Source organism: Oncorhynchus keta, chromosome 25, assembly GCF_023373465.1.
Source record: "Oncorhynchus keta strain PuntledgeMale-10-30-2019 chromosome 25, Oket_V2, whole genome shotgun sequence".
In the NCBI taxonomy this organism is placed as follows: domain Eukaryota; kingdom Metazoa; phylum Chordata; class Actinopteri; order Salmoniformes; family Salmonidae; genus Oncorhynchus; species Oncorhynchus keta.
In genome coordinates, this window is record NC_068445.1 from 44432371 (window position 1) to 44454870 (window position 22500).

The 22500-nt window shown below is 41.4% G+C and overlaps 1 protein-coding gene across 1 annotated transcript in view; it reads right to left on the reverse strand.

The window, feature by feature from the left end:
• The window catches only part of wdfy3 (WD repeat and FYVE domain containing 3), a 238341-nt gene that overhangs the window by 31725 nt on the left and 184116 nt on the right, over positions 1–22500 (reverse strand). The window contains exons 47-54 of the mRNA XM_052479726.1: positions 20448–20681; positions 16842–17016; positions 11776–11936; positions 4864–5012; positions 3923–4043; positions 3495–3661; positions 2655–2709; positions 931–1050 (exon numbers count right to left, since the gene is read on the reverse strand). Coding sequence (XP_052335686.1) covers positions 931–1050; positions 2655–2709; positions 3495–3661; positions 3923–4043; positions 4864–5012; positions 11776–11936; positions 16842–17016; positions 20448–20681 — 1182 coding nt within the window. The remainder of the gene's footprint in view (positions 1–930; positions 1051–2654; positions 2710–3494; positions 3662–3922; positions 4044–4863; positions 5013–11775; positions 11937–16841; positions 17017–20447; positions 20682–22500) is intronic.

Here is a 22500-nt window from a genome sequence, read left to right on the forward strand (position 1 = left end):
TATATAGGGTCCTGTACCTGTTGTTACCTCAGGGTCTATATAGGGTCCTGTACCTGTTGTTACCTCAGGGTCTATATAGGGTCCTGTACCTGTTGTTACCTCAGGGTCTATATAGGGTCCTGTACCTGTTGTTACCTCAGGGTCTATATAGGGTCCTGTACCTGTTGTTACCTCAGGGTCTATATAGGGTCCTGTAGCTGTTGTTACCTCAGGGTCTATATAGGATCCTGTACCTGTTGTCACCTCAGGGTCTATATAGGGTCCTGTAGCTGTTGTTACCTCAGGGTCTATATAGGGTCCTGTAGCTGTTGTTACCTCAGGGTCTATATAGGGTCCTGTAGCTGTTGTTACCTCAGGGTCTATATAGGGTCCTGTAGCTGTTGTTACCTCAGGGTCTACTATATAGGGTCCTGTAGCTGTTGTTACCTCAGGGTCTATATAGGGTCCTGTAGCTGTTGTTACCTCAGGGTCTATATAGGGTCCTGTAGCTGTTGTTACCTCAGGGTCTATATAGGGTCCTGTAGCTGTTGTTACCTCAGGGTCTATATAGGGTCCTGTAGCTGTTGTTACCTCAGGGTCTATATAGGGTCCTGTAGCTGTTGTTACCTCAGGGTCTATATAGGGTCCTGTAGCTGTTGTTACCTCAGGGTCTATATAGGGTCCTGTACCTGTTGTTACCTCAGGGTCTATATAGGGTCCTGTACCTGTTGTTACCTCAGGGTCTATATAGGGTCCTGTACCTGTTGTTACCTCAGGGTCTACATAGGGTCCTGTAGCTGTTGTTACCTCAGAGTCTATATAGGGTCCTGTACCTGTTGTTACCTCAGGGTCTATATAGGGTCCTGTAGCTGTTGTTACCTCAGGGTCTATATAGGGTCCTGTAGCTGTTGTTACCTCAGGGTCTACATAGGGTCCTGTAGCTGTTGTTACCTCAGAGTCATAGTCAGCCAGGATCCAGGGGAAGACAGGGTACTGCATCAGGTCGTTGTAGGAGCGACCAGCCAGGGTGTTGAGATGCATCAGATACTGGAAGTTACTGATCTCTCCACGCTACGGAAACACAGAGAGGACACTATAGTTACTGATCTCTCCACGCTACGGAAACACAGAGAGGACACTATAGTCACTGATCTCTCCACGCTACGGAAACACAGAGAGGACACTATAGTCACTGATCTCTCCACGCTACAGAGAGGACACTATAGTCACTGATCTCTCCACGCTACGGAAACACAGAGAGGACACTATAGTCACTGATCTCTCCACGCTACGGAAACACAGAGAGGACACTATAGTCACTGATCTCTCCACACTACAGAGGACACTATAGTCACTGATCTCTCCACACTACAGAGGACACTATAGTCACTGATCTCTCCACGCTACAGAGAGGACACTATAGTCACTGATCTCTCCACGCTACAGAGAGGACACTATAGTCACTGATCTCTCCACACTACAGAGGACACTATAGTCACTGATCTCTCCACGGTACAGAGAGGACACTATAGTCACTGATCTCTCCACGCTACGGAAACACAGAGAGGACACTATAGTCACTGATCTCTCCACGCTACGGAAACACAGAGAGGACACTATAGTCACTGATCTCTCCACGCTACAGAGAGGACACTATAGTCACTGATCTCTCCACATTACAGAGAGGACACTATAGTCACTGATCTCTCCACACTACAGAGGACACTATAGTCACTTATCTCTCCACGCTACAGAGAGGACACTATAGTCACTGATCTCTCCACGCTACAGAGAGGACACTATAGTCACTGATCTCTCCACGCTACAGAGAGGACACTATAGTCACTGATCTCTCCACACTACAGAGAGGACACTATAGTCACTGATCTCTCCACATTACAGAGAGGACACTATAGTCACTGATCTCTCCACACTACAGAGGACACTATAGTCACTGATCTCTCCACGCTACAGAGAGGACACTATAGTCACTGATCTCTCCACGCTACAGAGAGGACACTATAGTCACTGATCTCTCCACGCTACAGAGAGGACACTATAGTCACTGATCTCTCCACGGTACAGAGAGGACACTATAGTCACTGATCTCTCCACACTACAGAGGACACTATAGTCACTGATCTCTCCACGCTACAGAGAGGACACTATAGTCACTGATCTCTCCACACTACAGAGAGGACACTATAGTCACTGATCTCTCCACACTACAGAGGACACTATAGTCACTGATCTCTCCACACTACAGAGGACACTATAGTCACTGATCTCTCCACGCTACAGAGAGGACACTATAGTCACTGATCTCTCCACGCTACAGAGGACACTATAGTCACTGATCTCTCCACGCTACAGAGAGGACACTATAGTCACTGATCTCTCCACACTACAGAGGACACTATAGTCACTGATCTCTCCACGCTACAGAGAGGACACTATAGTCACTGATCTCTCCACGCTACAGAGAGGACACTATAGTCACTGATCTCTCCACACTACAGAGGACACTATAGTCACTGATCTCTCCACACTACAGAGGACACTATAGTCACCGATCTCTCCACGTAATGGAAGGGAACACAGAGGACACACTTACTGTCAGACCTACTGCTAACACGGTTCTCGTACGGTAATAGAACTGGTAAAAACAGACTTACCTCCCATCTTTGGGTGACAGATTTCTCTCCTACCAGAGTGCTGAGTAGCCCAGACCTGATGGGAAACATTATCGAAGGATTTACAATAGAAAACATTCATGCAACTAGGGTAGCCTAGTGGTTAGAGTGTAGAGGCGGCAGGTAGCCTAGTGGATAGAGTGTAGAGGCGGCAGGTAGCTTAGTGGTTAGAGTGTAGAGGCGGCAGGTAGCCTAGTGGTTAGAGTGGTAAAAACGGCAGGTAGCCTAGTGGTTAGAGTGTGACGGAGGTAGCTTAGTGGTTAGAGTGTAGACGGCAGGTAGCCTAGTGGTTAGAATGAAAACATAGAGCGGCAGGTAGCCTAGTGGTTAGAGTGTAGAGGCGGCAGGTAGCCTAGTGGTTAGAGTGTAGAGGCGGCAGGTAGCCTAGTGGATAGAGTGTAGAGGCGGCAGGTAGCCTAGTGGTTAGAGTGTAGAGGCGGCAGGTAGCTTAGTGGTTAGAGTGTAGAGGCGGCAGGTAGCCTAGTGGTTAGAGTGTAGAGGCGGCAGGTAGCTTAGTGGTTAGAGTGTAGAGGCGGCAGGTAGCCTAGTGGTTAGAGTGTAGAGGCGGCAGGTAGCCTAGTGGTTAGAGTGTTGGACTAGTAACCGAAAGGTTGCAAGTTCAAATCCCCGAGCTGACAAGGTACAAATCTGTCGTTGTTCCCCAGTAGGCCGTCATTGAAAAGAAGAATTTGTTCTTAACCGACTTGCCTCGTTAAATAAAAGGTACATTTTTTAAAATAAAAATAAAATACATAACAGATTTAACAAAATATGAAAACATAGACGTTTATCACATAGAATCTACAGAAAGGTAGACGGTACCCCTGCTCTACGCTGGTGTTGGGCCTTTGTCCTGAGACGGACTCTGAGCTGTCAGCCAGAGAGGGAACCACGGCGAGGAACCTCTGGTACACCTTGTTACGGACTCCTTTCTGGAAGGCCAGCAGGTAGTTCCTCCCATCTCCTGAGAACACCTCCACAGCCATGGGCTGGAAAACAGAACAGAACATTATAGAAGGGTTGTGTTCGTTGCTCAGGTTCAGATTCATTAGGGCACAAAGGAATTAGGGCACAGACAGAAACAGGGAGGGACTTGGAACTTGTCCAACAATGTAATGATATATTTCTCATTTTCTGTCTCAAAACGATTTGCCATGTTTTAACCTAATATACATGACCAAGGTGAGCAAGTTGAGACTGATCAACATGTCACAAGCAACAAATCAGAACCAAGTTAGTGCACTGCTCACCTGCAGCAGGTATCGTCTCTTGTGGACCTCCTTAATGTCCTCGTAAGCGAAGATGCTACAGGTCCTCTTCAGCTGGCTCTGACCCTGCCTCGCACCTCTGGGGATGATGGTCTCATGAAGACTGGAGACAGAGAGACATGTTAAAACCCAAACTTCTCCTTGAGTACTCCCTCCCCCCCTTTCCAGTTAAACTTTTTGGATGTATATGGGGTATTGTGATGTCATTATTGGGTATTGTGATGTCATTATGGGGTACTGTGATGTCATTACGGGGTATTGTGATGTCATTATGGGGTATTGTGATGTCATTATGGGGTATTGTGATGTCATTATGGGGTATTGTGATGTCATTATGGGGTATTGTGTGTAGATTGATGAGAAACAATTGTTATTTAATCCATGTTAGAATAAGGCTGTAACGTAACAAAATGTGGAAAAAGGGAAGGGGTCTGAATACTTCCTGAACTATATTTGCCTATTGATGGCAAATATAAATCAAAACTGGATAGTGTTCAGAGATTGGGTGGGACAATTTTTTTTAACAGAAAAAACAAGATAACTAATGTAAAATATCCTGTGTCCGTAAAATGTATATAGTATGTGTATAAGTTGGAAGTAGAGGCCTAAGTGTTGTTGTCCATTAGTTTCCTCTCATAAGGGGAGGAATGGTAGGGTTAGGGGAAAATAGTAAAGGAAAATATTTTTTAAATAATATATATTTATAAAAAAATTAAAATAAACATATGGGTGATTGGATATGATGTAGACAATTACATTGAAAGACGCCACCATCCATTTGCAATATTAAAGCTGATCCATCAAAAGCGCACGATTCAACGAATAAACAAAGCTTATTGGTTTAGTTGAATCACGTTAGTTATGAAGGGTGAATAAGGGGGTTAAGTGAGGTGTTCATATAGAAAAAAGGTAAATGAACTCACTTGGCGGGCAGCGTCTCGATGTCTCTGATCTCTCTGCTGACGGTCATGGTGAAACCGTCGATGACATAGAAGTGCTCCTTCCCAAACAGGAGCAGCCCCTCGCTAGTGTCCAGACCCTGCACCCGCGCACACCGGTACATGTGTTGGATCTGGAACAGAACATTAATACATTATAATATACCACTACATTAATACATCTATAATATACCACTATATCAATACATTATAATATACCACTATATTAATACATTATAATATACCACTATATTAATACATTATAATATACCACTATATTAATACATCTATAATATACCACTATATTAATACATCTATAATATACCACTATATTAATACATTATAATATACCACTATATTAATACATTATAATATACCACTATATTAATACATCTATAATATACCACTATATTAATACATCTATAATATACCACTATATTAATACATTATAATATACCACTATATTAATACATCTATAATATACCACTATATTAATACATTATAATATACCACTATATTAATACATTATAATATACCACTATATTAATACATTATAATATACCACTATATTAATACATCTATAATATACCACTATATTAATACATCTATAATATACCACTACATTAATACATCTATAATATACCACTACATTAATACATTATAATATACCACTACATTAATCCTACATTAATACATTATAATATACCACTACATGAATACATCTATAATATATCACTACATTAATACATTATAATATACCACTACATGAATACATCTATAATATATCACTACATTAATACATCATCTATAACACATATATAATATACACTACATTAACACATATAATATACCACTACATTAATACATCTATAATATACCACTACATTAATACATCTATAATATACCACTACATCTATAATATACCACTACATTAATACATCTATAATATACCACTATATTAATACATTATAATATACCACTATATTAATACATTATAATATACCACTATATTAATACATTATAATATACCACTATATTAATACATCTATAATATACCACTATATTAATACATCTATAATATACCACTACATCTATAATATACCACTATATTAATACATTATAATATACCACTATATTAATACATCTATAATATACCACTATATTAATACATTATAATATACCACTATATTAATACATTATAATATACCACTATATTAATACATTATAATATACCACTATATTAATACATCTATAATATACCACTATATTAATACATTATAATATACCACTATATTAATACATTATAATATACCACTATATTAATACATCTATAATATACCACAATATTAATACATCTATAATATACTACACTATATTAATACACTATATTAATACATCTATAATATACCACTATATTAATACATTATAATATACCACTATATTAATACATCTATAATATACCACTACATTAATACATCTATAATATACCACTATATTAATACATTTATAATATACCACTATATTAATACATTAAAATATACCACTATATATAATACATTAATAATATAATATACCACTATATTAATAAATTATAATATACCACTATATTAATACATCTATAATATACCACTATATTAATACATTATAATATACCACTATATTAATACATATAATATACCACTATATTAATACATTATAATATACCACTATATTAATACATCTATAATATACCACTATATTAATACATTATAATATACCACTATATTAATACATCTATAATATACCACTACATTATAATATACCACTATATTAATACATATAATATACCACTATATTAATACATCTATAATATACCACTATATTAATATATTATAATATACCACTATATTAATACATTATAATATACCACTATATTAATACATTATAATATACCACTATATTAATACATTATAATATACCACTATATTAATACATCTATAATATACCACTACATTAATACATCTATAATATACCACTATATTAATACATCTATAATATACCACTATATTAATACATTATAATACACCACTATATTAATACATTATAATATACCACTACATTAATACATCTATAATATACCACTACATTAATACATCTATAATATACACTACATTAATACATCTATAATATACCAATATATTAATACATCTATAACATACCACTATATTAATACATCTATAATATACCACTATATTAATACATCTATAATATACCAATATATTAATACATCTATAATATACCACTATATTAATACATCTATAATATACCACTACATTAATACATCATAATATACCACTATATTAATACATCTATAATATATCACTACATTAATACATCTATAATATAACACGATATTAATACATTATAATATACCACTACATTAATACATTATAATATACCACTATATTAATACATTATATATACCATATATAATATACCACTATATTAATACATTATAATATACCACTATATTAATACATCTATAATATAGCACTATATTAATACATCTATAATATACCACTACATTAATACATCTATATAATATACCACTACATTAACACATCTATAATATACCACTACATTAACACATATATAATATACCACTATATTAATATATCTATAATATATCACTACATTAATATATCTATAATATACCACTACATTAATACATCTATAATATACCACTACATTAATACATCTATAATACATATACCACTACATTAACACATCTATAATATACCACTACATTAATACATCTATAATATACCACTACATTAATACATCTATAATATACCACTATATTAATATATCTATAATATATAATATATCACATCTATAATATACCACTACATCTATAATATACCACTATATTAATATATCTAATATATATATCACTACATTAATATATCTATAATATACTACTATATTAATATATCTATAATATATCACTATATTAACACATCTATAATATACCACTACATTAATCCTACATTAATACATCTATAATATACCACTACATTAACACATCTATAATATACCACTACATTAATACATCTATAATATACCACTACATTAATACATCTATAATATATCACTACATTAACACATCTACAATATACCACTACATTAACACATCTATAATATACCACTACATTAATATATCTATAATATACCACTATATTAACACATCTATAATATACCACTACATTAATATATCTATAATATACCACTTATATTAATATATCTATAATATATCACATTAATACTATAATATACCACTACATCTATAATATACCACTATTATATAATAATATACCACTAAATATATATAATATACACTACATTAATATATCTATAATATACACTATATTAATATATCTATAATATATCACTATATTAACACATCTATAATATACCACTACATTAATCCTACATTAATACATCTATAATATACCACTACATTAACACATCTATAATATACCACTACATTAATACATCTATAATATACCACTACATTAATACATCTATAATATATCACTACATTAACACATCTACAATATACCACTACATTAATACATCTATAATATACCACTACATTAATATATCTATAATATACCACTATATTAATACATCTATAATATACCACTACATTAATACATCTATAATATACCACTATATTAATATATCTATAATATATCTACATCTATATATATACCACTACATCTATAATATACCACTATATTAATACATTAACTATAATATATCACTACATTAATATATCTATAATATACTACTATATTAATATATCTATAATATATCACTATATTAAATATACACATCTATAATATACCACTACATTAATCCTACATTAATACATCTATAATATACCACTACATACATATAAATACATCTATAATATACCACTACATTAATACATCTATAATATACCACTACATTAAATACATCTATAATATACCACTACATTAACACATCTATAATATACCACTACATTAATTAATACATTATAATATACTACATTAATACATCTATAATATATAATATACCACTACATTAATACATCTATAATATACCACTACATTAAATACATCTATAATATACCACTACATTAACACATCTATAATATACCACTACATTAATACATCTATTATATACCACTACATTAATACATCTAATATATACCACTACATGAATACATTATAATATACCACTACATTAATACATCTATAATATATACCACTACATTAATACATCTATAATATACCACTACATTAATACATCTATAATATACCACTACATTAATACATCTATAATATACCACTATAATATACATTAATACATCTATAATATACCACTACATTAATACATCTATAATATACCACTACATTAATACATCTATAATATACCACTACATTAATACATCTATAATATACCACTACATTAATACATCTATAATATATCACTACATCTATAATATACCACTACATTAACACATCTATAATATACCACTATATTAATACATCTATAATATACCACTATATTAATACATCTATAATATACCACTACATTAATACATTATAATATATATCACTACATTAATACATTATAATATACCACTACATTAATACATCTATAATATACCACTATATTAATACATCTATAATATACCACTACATCTATAATATATCACTACATTAACACATCTACAATATATCACTACATTAATACATCTATAATATACCACTACATTAACACATCTATAATATACCACTACATTAATATTATTATTATTATTTATTATTATTAATACATTAATAATATACCACTACATTAATACATCTATAATATACCACTACATCTATAATATACCACTACATTAATACATCTAATATATATAATATACCACTACATTAATACATCTATAATATATACTACATTAATACATCTATAATATACCACTACATTAATACATTATAATATACCACTACATTAATACATCTATAATATACCACTACATTAATACATCTATAATATACCACTACATTAACACATCTATAATATACCACTACATTAACACATCTATAATATACCACTACATTAATCCTACATTAATACATTATAATATACCACTACATGAATACATCTAATATATACCACTACATTAATACATCTATAATATATCACTACATTAATACATCTATAATATACCACTACATTAATACATCTATAATATACCACTACATCTATAATATATCACTACATTAACACATCTACAATATATCACTACATTAATACATCTATAATATACCACTATATTAATACATCTATAATATACCACTATATTAATACATCTATAATATACCACTACATTAATACATCTATAATATACCACTACATCTATAATATACCACTACATTAATACATCTATAATATACCACTACATCTATAATATACCACTATATTAACACATCTATAATATACCACTACATTAATACATTAATAATATACCACTACATTAATACATCTATAATATACCACTACATTAATACATCTATAATATACCACTACATTAATAATATACCACTATATTAATACATCTACAATATATCACTACATACATCAGTCCTCCTCACCCCCAGTCAGTCAGTCCTCCTCACCCCCAGTCAGTCAGTCCTCCTCACCCCCAGTCAGTCAGTCCTCCTCCTCACCCCCAGTCAGTCAGTCCTCCTCCTCACCCCCAGTCAGTCAGTCCTCCTCCTCACCCCCGTCAGTCAGTCCTCCTCCTCACCCCCGTCAGTCAGTCCTCCTCCTCACCCCCAGTCAGTCAGTCCTCCTCCTACCCCCTACAGTCAGTCCTCCTCACTCACCCCAGTCAGTCCTCCTCACCCCAGTCAGTCCTCCTCACCCCATTCAGTCCTCCTCCTCCCTCACCCCAGTCAGTCCTCCTCACCCCCAGTCAGTCCTCCTCACCCCCCGTCAGTCCTCCTCCCCCCCCAGTCAGTCCTCCTCCCCCCAGTCAGTCCTCCTCCTCCCCCAGTCAGTCAGTCCTCCTCACCCAGTCAGTCCTCCTCCTCGTCAGTCCTCCTCCTCCCCGTCAGTCCTCCTCACCCCCCCAGTCCACCACCTCCTCCCCCCGTCAGTCTTCCTCCCTGTCAGTCCTCCTCCTCCCCCGTCAGTCCTCCTCCTCCTACCCTTCAGTCCTCCTCCTCCCCGTCAGTCTTCCTCACCCCCGTCAGTCCTCCTCACACCCGTCAGTCCCCCCCCCTCAGTCATCCGCCTCCCCGTCAGTCCTCCTCACCCCTCCTCGTCAGTCCTCCTCCCCCAGTCCTCCTCAGTCCCACCACCCTCCTCCCCGTCAGTCCTCCTCCTCCCCCCGTCAGTCCTCCTCCTCCCCCGTCAGTCCTCCTCCCCCCCGTCAGTCCTCCTCACCCCCGTCCGTCCTCCCCGTCAGTCCTCCTCCTCCCCGTCAGTCCTCCTCCTCCCCGTCAGTCCTCCTCACCCCCGTCAGTCCTCCTCACCCCCGTCAGTCCTCCTCCTCCCCGTCAGTCCTCCTCACACCAGTCTGTCCTCCTCCTCCCCAGTCAGTCCTCCTCCTCCCCGTCAGTCCTCCTCACCCCCCAGTCCACCTCCTCCTCCCCCGTCAGTCCTCCTCCTCCCCCGTCAGTCCTCCTCCCCCGTCAGTCCTCCTCCTCCCCCGTCAGTCCTCCTCCTCCCCCGTCAGTCCTCCTCCTCCCCAGTCAGTCCTCCTCACACCAGTCAGTCCTCCTCACACCAGTCAGTCCTCCTCACACCAGTCAGTCCTCCTCACACCAGTCAGTCCTCCTCACCCTTTCCTCTTACCTTCTCGCCCTCCTCCAGTAGTCGTAGCAGTGATGTGTTGTCTGTCCTCTGTTCCTCGTCCAGACCTCCTGACTCTAAGATCTGTTCCTGGAGCAGGTCTTGTTCCTCATCGGCTCTGTCCGTGGTGGAGCGTGACCTCTTCAGAGGGGCCTTCACCAGACCTGGAGAGGAGTAACCTGGTAACTAACTGGGGACAACTATGACCTTGGTGAGTAACTATGACCTTGGTGTCGTAACTGTGACCTTGGTGTCGTAACTGTGACCTTGGTGTCGTAACTATGACCTTGGTGTAGTAACTATGACCTTGGTGTAGTAACTGTGACCTTGGTGTAGTAACTATGACCTTGGTGTAGTAACTATGACCTTGGTGTCGTAACTATGACCTTGGTGTCGTAACTATGACCTTGGTGTCGTAACTATGACCTTGGTGTCGTAACTATGACCTTGGTGTCGTAACTATGACCTTGGTGTCGTAACTATGACCTTGGTGTCGTAACTATGACCTTGGTGTAGTAACTATGACCTTGGTGTCGTAACTATGACCTTGGTGTCGTAACTATGACCTTGGTGTAGTTACTCCACTGATGCTTGATAGAGGCAGTAAACCAGTCATACATGCAGTTTAGTTTCCTTTACAGTCTCTCTGAGAGCTAGTATAGTTGAATGACTCGTCTCATGTCTCTAGTGTGTGTGTGTGTGTGTGTGTGTGTGTGTGTGTCTTGTAGTGCTGAGCGATTAACATCTTTCGGTTCAATTATTTGAATTACATTTCGTTCCTTTTTTCCCCCTTTTGATATACACTACATGACCAAAAGTATGTGGACACCTGCTTGTCGAACATCTCATTACAAAATCATGGGCCTTCATTTGGAGTTGGTCCCCCCTTTGCTGCCTTAATAACCTCCACTCTTCTGGGAAGGCTTTCCACTAGATGTTGTAACAGTGCTGAGGGGGACTTGTTTCTATTCAGTCATAAGAGCGTTAGTGAGGTCGGGCACTGATGTTGGGCGATTAGGTCTGGCTCGCTGTTGGCGTTCCAATTCATCCCATTCGATTGGGTTGAGGTCAGGGCTCCGTGCAGGCCAGTCAAGTTCTTAAACACTGATCTCGACAAACCATTTCTGTATGGACCTCGCTTCCACAAACTGTTACCACAGAATCGTCTAGAATGTCATTATACGTGGTAGCGTTAAGATTTCCCTTCGCTGGAACTAAGGGGCCCGAACCATGAAAAACAACCCCGGACCATTATTCCTCCTCCACCAAACTTTACAGTTGGCACTATGCATTGGGACAAGTAGCACTCTCCTGGCATCCACCAAACCCAGATTAGTCCGTCGGACTGCAGGATGGTGAGGCGTGATTCATCACTCCAGAGAACGCGTTTCCACAGCTCCAGAGTCCAATGGCGGTGAGCTTTTACACCACTCTAGACGACGCTTGACATTGCGCATTGGTGATCTTAGGCTTGTGTGCGGCTGCTCGGTCATGGAAACCCATTTCATGAAGCTCCCGACGAACAGTTCTTGTACTGACGTTGCTTCCAGAGGCAGTTTGAAACTTGGTAGTGAGTGCTGCAGGACAAACTATTTTTACGTGCTTCAGCACTCGGCAGTCCCATTCTGTGAGCTCGTGTGGCCTACCACTTCGTGGCTGAGCCGTTGTTGCTCCTCGACGTTTCCACTTCACAATAGCAGCACTTACAGTGGACCAGACCGCTCTAGCAGGGCAGAAATTTGACGAACTGACGGTGGCACGTTGAAAGCCACTTAGCTCTTCAGTTAGGCCATTCTAGTGCCAATGGTTTGTCTATGGAGATTGCATGGCTGTGTGCTTGACTTTATACACTTGTCAGCAACGGGTGTGGCTGAAATTGCCAAATCCACTAATTTGAAGGGGTGTCCACATACTTTAGTATACACAGTGCATTTAAAAAGTATTCAGACCCCTTGACTTTTTCCACATTTTGTTACGTTACAGCCTTATTCTAAAATAGATTCAATAAAAATGTATCCTCAATCTACACACAATACCCCATAACAAAGCAAAAATGGGTTTTTCAAAATGTTTGCAAATGTGTGTGTATATATATATATATCATACACACACACACACACACACACACACACACACACACACACACACACACACACACACACACACACACACACACACACACACACACACACACACACGCAAACATTTTGGAAAAACCCATTTTTGCTTTGTTATGGGGTATTGTGTGTAGATTGATTGATGAGGATACATGTGTATGTATGTATGTATGTATGTATGTATGTATGTATGTATGTATGTATGTATGTATGTATGTATGTATGTATGTATGTATATATATATATATATATATATATATATACACACACACACATATAAAAACAAGATATACCTTATTTATATAAGTATTCAGCCCCTTTGCGATGAGACTCGAAATTAAGCTCAGGTGCATCCTATTTCCATTAATCATCCTTAAGATGTTTCTACAACTTGATTGGAGTCCACTTGTGGTAAGTTAAATTGTTCATGGTTGGACATGATTTGGAAAGGCACACACCTGTCTATGTAAGATCCCACAGTTGAGAGTGCATGTTAGAGCAAAAACCAAGTCATGAGGTTGAAGGAATTTTCCGTAGAGCTCTGAGACAGGATTGTGTCAAGGTACAGATCTTGGGGAAGGGTAAGAAAACATTTCTGCAGCATTGAAGGTCCCCAAGAACACAGTGGCCTCCATCATTCTTAAATGGAAGAAGTTTGGAACCACCAATAGTCTTCCTAGAGCTGGCCGCCTGGACAAACTGAGCGGGAGAAGGGCCTTGGTCAGAGAGGTGATCAAGAACCCGATGGCCACTCTAACAGAGCTCCAGAGTTCCTCTGTGGAGATGGGAGAACCTTTCCAGAAGGACAACCATCTCTGCAGCCCTCCACCAATCAGGCCTTTATGGTAGAGTGGTCAGACGGAAGCCACTCCTCAGTAAAAGGCACACGACAACCATTGGAGTTTGCCAAAAAACACCTAAGGACTGTTTTTCAGCAGCAGGGACAAGTCAGCATCGAGGGAAAGATTAACAGAGCAAAGTGCAGAGAGATCCTTGATGAAAACCTGCTCCACGGCGCTCAGGACCTTAGACTGGGGTGAAAGTTCACCTTTCAACAGGTCAGCGGCATTAAGCACACAGCCAAGACAACGCAGGAGTGGCTTCGGGACAAGTCTCCGAATGTCCTTGAGTGGACCAACCAGAGCCCGGACTTGAACCCTATCGACCATCTCTGGAGAGACCTGAAAATAGCTGTGCAGCGACACTCCCCATCCAACCTGACAGAGCTTGATAGGTGTGCCAAGCTTGTAGCGTCATACCCAAGACGTGAGGCTGTAATCTCTGCCAAAGGTGCTTCAACCAAATACTTATGTATATGTGATATATATATTTTATTTTTTCTAAATACTTTTTTTTTTCTCCTTTGATATTATGGGGTGGCAGGTAGCCTACTGGTCAGAGCGTTGGACTAGTAACTAGCAGGTAGCCTACTGGTCAGAGCGTTGGACTAGTAACCAGCAGGTAGCCTAGTGGTCAGAGCGTTGGGCCAGTAACCAGCAGGTAGCCTAGTGGTTAGAGTGTTGGACTAGTAACCAGCAGGTAGCCTAGTGGTTAGAGTGTTGGACTAGTAACCAGCAGGTAGCCTAGTGGTTAGAGTGTTGGACTAGTAACCAGCAGGTAGCCTACTGGTCAGAGTGTTGGACTAGTAACCAGCAGGTAGCCTAGTGGTCAGAGCGTTGGACTAGTAACCAGCAGGTAGTCGTTCTGCCCCTGAAACAAGGCAGTTAACCCACTGTTCCTAGACCAGTTAACCCACTGTTCCTAGACCAGTTAACCCACTGTTCCTAGACCAGTTAACCCCACTGTTCCTAGACCAGTTAACCCCACTGTTCCTAGACCAGTTAACCCCACTGTTCCTAGACCAGTTAACCCCACTGTTCCTAGACCAGTTAACCCACTGTTCCTAGACCAGTTAACCCACTGTTCCTAGACCAGTTAACCCACTGTTCCTAGACCAGTTAACCCACTGTTCCTAGACCAGTTAACCCACTGTTCCTAGACCAGTTAACCCACTGTTCCTAGGCCGTCATTGAAAACAAGTATTTGTTCTTAACTGACTTGCCTAGTTAAATAAAGGTAAAAAAAAAAGGATTATTGTGTGTAGATTGATGAGGGGGAAAAAAACAATTCAATCCATTTTAGAATGATGCTGTAACGTAACAAACTGTGGAAAAGGTCAAGGGGTCTGAATACTTTCCGAATTCACTGTATAGTGTAAATCAGATGAAACCTGAACTGTGCAATGTAGTAGGGAGTTGTAGTTTCCAACAGGCCAATGTGACAATGTAGTAGGGAGTTGTAGTTTCCAACAGGCCAATGTGACAATGTAGTAGGGAGTTGTAGTTTCCAACAGGCCAATGTGACAATGTAGTAGGGAGTTGTAGTTTCCAACAGGCCAATGTGACAATGTAGTAGGGAGTTGTAGTTTCCAACAGGCCAATGTGACAATGTAGTAGAGAGTTGTAGTTTCCAACAGGCCAATGTGACAATGTAGTAGGGAGTTGTAGTTTCCAACAGGCCAATGTGACAATGTAGTAGGGAGTTGTAGTTTCCAACAGGCCAATGTGACAATGTAGTAGGGAGTTGTAGTTTCCAACAGGCCAATGTGACAATGTAGTAGGGAGTTGTAGTTTCCAACAGGCCAATGTGACAATGTAGTAGGGAGTTGTAGTTTCCAACAGGCCAATGTTGAACATTTTTTAGCGCAGAAGACGTGACAATTACACAACAAAAGTATTTCAATTAGTGGATTACAGCTTTCAACCCACATAATACATAGTGATAATTTAACTGAAGGGGCCTCAGTGGTCTAAGGTACTGCATCACAGTGCTAGCTGTGTTACTAGAGATCCTGGTTCGGGTCCGTGGTATCATAAACAGAAGAAAACAATTCGAATAATAAAACTGAAACGACCTCAAAAAGTCTTGCTATGTGTCCTCTGTCCGTCTTACCTTTGACTCTGGCGATGGTGTCCTCTCCGTGCACCTCGCCAGGTTCATGCTGAGCGGTCTCTCCCTCAGTGTCCTGCTCTATAGAGTGCTGATACATCCCAGGGTTCCCTGACAGCAGTCTCATGTAGTACTCCTTACTGTCGTAGCTTATCGCTCGGCGGTAACGCACCGGCTTCTGGATGAGGGGAGGGAGAGGAAGAGAGGAGAGGAAGAAGAGAGGAGAGGAAGAAGAGAGGAGAGGAAGAGAGGAAGAGAGGAGAGGAAGAGAGGAGAGGAGAGGAAGAAGAGAGAGGAAGAGAGGAGAGGAAGAGAGGGGAGGAAGAGAGGAAGAGAGGGAAGGAAGAGAGGGAAGGAAGAGAGGAGAGGAAGAGAGGGAAGGAAGAGAGGAGAGGAGGAGAGGAGAGGAGGAGAGAAAGAGAGGGGAGGAAGAGAGGGAAGGAAGAGGAGAGGAGGAGAGGAAGAGAGGAAGAGAGGAAGAGAGGAGAGGAAGAGAGGAGAGGAAGAAGAGAGGAGAGGAAGAGAGGAGAGGAAGAAGAGGAGAGGAAGAAGAGAGGAGAGGAAGAAGAGGAGAGGAAGAAGAGAGGAGAGGAAGAAGAGAGGAGAGGAAGAGAGGGAGAGGAAGAGAGGAGAGGAAGAGAGGAGAGGAAGAGAGGGAGAGGAAGAGAGGAGAGGAAGAGAGGAGGAAGAGGAAGGAAGAGAGGGGAGGAAGAGAGGGGAGGAAGAGAGGGGAGGAAGAGAGGAGGAGAGGAAGAGAGGGGAGGAGAGAGGAGGAGAGGAAGAGAGGGGAGGAAGAGAGGGGAGGAAGAGAGGGAGGAAGAGAGGAGAGGAAGAGAGGGGAGGAAGAGAGGGGAGGAAGAGAGGGGAGGAAGAGAGGGGAGGAAGAGAGGAGAGGGAAGAGAGAAGAGAGGGGGAGGAAGAGAGGGGAGGAAGAGAGGGGAGGAAGAGAGGGGAGGAAGAGAGGGAGGAGAGAGAAGAGAGGAGGAGAGGAAGAGAGGAGGGGAGGAAGAGAGGAGAGGAAGAGAGGAGAGGAAGAGAGGGGAGGAAGAGAGGAGAGGAAGAGAGGGGAGGAAGAGAGGGGAGGAAGAGAGGGGAGGAAGAGAGGGGAGAGGAAGAGAGGGGAGGAAGAGAGGAGGGGAGGAAGAGAGGAGGAAGAGGAGAGGAAGAGAGGGGAGGAAGAGAGGGGAGGAAGAGAGGGGAGGAAGAGAGGAGAGGAAGAGAGGAGAGGAAGAGAGGGGAGGAAGAGAGGAGAGGAAGAGAGGAGAGGAAGAGAGGAGAGGAAGAGAGGAGAGGAAGAGAGGGGAGGAAGAGAGGAGAGGAAGAGAGGAGAGGAAGAGAGGGGAGGAAGAGAGGAGAGGAAGAGAGGAGAGGAAGAGAGGAGAGGAAGAGAGGGGAGGAAGAGAGGGGAGGAAGAGAGGAGAGGAAGAGAGGGGAGGAAGAGAGGGGAGGAAGAGAAGGAAGGAAGAGGAGAGGAAGAGAGGGGAGGAAGAGAGGGAAGGAAGAGGAGAGGAAGAGAGGAGAGGTTAATTAGTGATGGGGGGGCAGCTGACATGAAGAACACTGACGAATAAGCATCAAAACAAGCCAAAAAAACAGGAAGCTAATTGATGCGGCTTTCAATTAGTCCATTGAAATCCTTTCAGTGTCAATCATGCTTGCAAAATGCTCAAACCACACAGATGTTCATTGAGTGTCGTTTCAAGTGAAAACAGTTATCTAATTTGTATCCAAAATGGTGCCTTATTGGACCTTACATGACAAGGCAGGGCTCAGGCTCGTAGACACACGTTGTACCATCTACCAGACACCCATCCACCATGCATCCACAGTTTGGGCTGTTTAACCAACTCCTAACTATGGCTTCACACACAGTGTATAAATGGCACGTCTGTTCAAGTCACTTCACCCTGTTGTCAGACAGATGCTAACTGTGGGAGTCTCAGGTCTGAGATCGTGAGGGGGAGCAGAGGAGGACACTGATAGGAGCTGGGCTGGAGCAGGACAGAGTATTACAGGATGATAGGAGCTGGGCTGGAGCAGGACAGAGTATTACAGGATGATAGGAGCTGGGCTGGAGCAGGACAGAGTATTACAGGAGGATAGGAGCTGGGCTGGAGCAGGACAGAGGTTTACAGGAGGATAGGAGCTGGGCTGGAGCAGGACATAGTATTATAGGATAGGAGCTGGAGCAGGACAGAGTAACAGTATTACAGGAGGATAGGAGCTGGGCTGGAGCAGGACAGAGTAACAGAGTATTACAGGAGGATAGGAGCTGGGCTGGAGCAGGACAGCGGTTTACAGGAGGATAGGAGCTGGGCTGGAGCAGGACAGAGGCTTACAGGAGGATAGGAGCTGGGCTGGAGCAGGACAGAGGCTTGCAGGAGGATAGGAGCTGGGCTGGAGCAGGACAGAGGCTTACAGGAGGATAGGAGCTGGGCTGGAGCAGGACAGAGGCTTACAGGAGGATAGGAGCTGGGCTGGAAGGCACTAAAAATGTGATGATTCTGCCAATACCGTGGCACGACCTTTACCTTTACCCCCCCAACAGTACCAACTGTTGGTTTATATGCATTCATACACTGAGTGTACAAAACATTAGGAACACCTTCATAATATTGAGATGCACCCTTCCCACCCCTTTTCCCTCTCTGAACAGCCTCGATTCACCTGGATAGTCTATGACATGGAAACGGCAGGTGTTCCTAATGTTTTGTACACTCTGTGTATAGCTCCCATTCTGACAAGTGTTCTTGTTTTGATTGAGAACACGGATGAGTCATGTGGCTGACGAGGCTAATTCATGTAGCATGATTTCGCTCACAAAGACTCCATTCATTGGCTGTGATGAACGGACGGCACAAACCCCTATCTCCTGCATTGTACAGTACACACACCGGAACAGTAGGGAGAACAAGGTAAGCTGTTTTTTCTCCTATACAACGACATCGCACTTTTGGCGGTTTAACCAAGCGTTTGAACATGGTTACTACAACATGTACGATCATAATGCCATAGTAGTATTATAGTGTCTGTAAAGAGCCCTTTGTGCTGGGCTCGGGTTACGCTACGTTACGCTATGGGTAATATACATAGAACATGTTGTTGTCATTATAGTAGTATTATAGTATTACTACAGTAATACTACATTATTACAGTACCTGTACTTGGCCATTAGTGCTGGGTTCAGGCTCGGGGACGTATGGATAATGTATGTAGAACATGTCGTTGTTATTATAGTAGTATTATAGTATTACTACAGTAATACTACATTATTACAGTACCTGTACTTGGTCATTAGTGCTGGGTTCAGGCTTATAGTAGTATGTAGAACATGTCGTTGTTATTATAGTATTACTACAGTAATACTACATTATTACAGTACCTGTACTTGGTCATTAGTGCTGGGTTCAGGCTCGGGGACGTATGGATAATGTATGTAGAACATGTCGTTGTTATTATAGTAGTATTATAGTATTACTACAGTAATACTACATTATTACAGTACCTGTACTTGGTCATTAGTGCTGGGTTCAGGCTCGGGGACGTATGGATAATGTATGAAGAACATGTCGTTGTTATTATAGTAGCATTATAGTATTACTACAGTACCTGTACTTGGCCATTAGTGCTGGGTTCAGGCTCCGGGACGTATGGATAATGTATGTAGAACATGTCGTTGCGGACCATCTTCTTCCTCATGCGACAGGGCCCCTCGGTCATCTCGAGTAGGAACTTGTCCAGGTGGGATCCGATGGGGGGCCCCCAGAGGCCCCGCTCTCTCAGCAGCTCATACTCTATAGACGACCACTCCTCTGTCACGTATTTTAGGACATTCTGCTGCCTCTGACAGGGGATGGGGAAGAGAGAGAGAGAGACGGTGAGTGAGAGACGGGGACAGAGACGGTGAGAGAGAGAGTGAGAGACGGTGAGAGAGAGTGAGAGACGGTGAGAGAGAAAAGAGAGACGGTGAGAGAGAGTGAGAGACGGTGAGAGAGAGTGAGAGACGGTGAGAGAGAGTGAGAGACGGTGAGAGAGAGTGAGAGAGAAAAGAGAGAGTGATTGTGAGAGAGAGAAGAGAGAGTGACGGTGAGAGAGAGAGAGAGAAAAGGAGAGATAGACAGAGAGAGTGCGAGAGAGAGAGAGAGAGAGCTATTTGGCACGAAACAGACAGTACATGGTGGCAGACTATCTGACCACTGTGACTGATAGAAAACGGAGGAAAACATTGACTAGGTACAGACTCAGTGAGCACAGTCTGGCTATAGAGACCGGTCGTCACAGACAAACCTGGCTGCCCAGAGAGGACAGTCTGGCTATAGAGACCTGTCGTCAGACCAACCTGGCTGCCCAGAGAGGACAGTCTGGCTAAAGAGACCGGTCGTCACAGACAAACCTGGCTGCCCAGAGAGGACAGTCTGGCTATAGAGACCGGTCGTCACAGACAAACCTGGCTGCCCAGAGAGCACAGTCTGGCTATAGAGACCGGTAGTCAGACAAACCTGGCTGCAGAGAGGACAGTCTGGCTATTACACTGTGACAAATGGCTGCCCAGAGAATACTGGCAGAGAAAGAGAATATTTCTTTCCCAAAATTATAATTCAATACAAAGAATTTGAAACCTATAAAACAGATGAAGAAAAACAAACCTGGCTGCCCAATATTTATAGAGACCGTCCTCAAGACAAACCTGGCTGCCAGAATGGACAGTCTGGCTATAGAGACCTGTCGTCACAGACCAACCTGGCTGCCCAGAGAGGACAGTCTGGCTATAGAGACCGGTCGTCACAGACAAACCTGGCTGCCCAGAGAGCCAGTCTGAAAGACCGCAAAGTAAACCTGTCCCAGATAATATTTCCCATCTTTGCTGGCTGTCCAGAGAGGCAGTCTGGCTGAGACCGGTCTCACTGTCTGCCCAGCAGTCTGGCTGAGACCGGTCTCGCAAACCTGGCTGTCTGGCTCTCTGACAAACCTGGCTGCCCAGAGAGGACAGTCTGGCTAAAGAGACCGGTCGTCACAGACTCCTGGCTGCCCAGAGAGGACAGTCTGGCTCCGGTCTCACAGACAAACCTGGCTGCCCAGAGAGCACAGTCTGGCTCCGGTCGTCACAGACAAACCTGGCTCCCAGAGAGGACAGTCTGGCTATAGAGACCGGTCTCACAGACAAACCTGGCTGCCCAGAGAGGACAGTCTGGCTATAGAGACCGGTCTCAGACTCCTGTCTCAGTCTCTGTCCGGTCTCTCAAACCTGGCTCTCTGTCTCTCTCTGTCTGCCCAGAGAGGACAGTCTGGCTGAGACCGGTCTCGACAAACCTGGCTGTCCAGAGAGGACAGTCTCTGACAAACTCTGCAGTCTCTCTCTCAAACCTGGCTGCCCAGAGAGGACTCTGGCTATAGAGACCGGTCTCGCTCCTGGCTCTCAGAGAGGACAGTCTGTCTGTCTCGACAAACCTGGCTGCCCAGAGAGGACAGTCTGGCTATAGAGACTCGTCTGGCTGCCCAGATCTCTCTGTCAGTCTGGCTATAGAGACCGGTCTGTCTGTCTGCCCAGCAGGCTGGGCTCACTCTGTCTGTCATTTCCTATTACACTGTGACTCTCTGTACTCAGAGAAAGAGAATATTTCTTTCTGTAATTCAATACAAAGAATTTGAAACTATAAAAGAT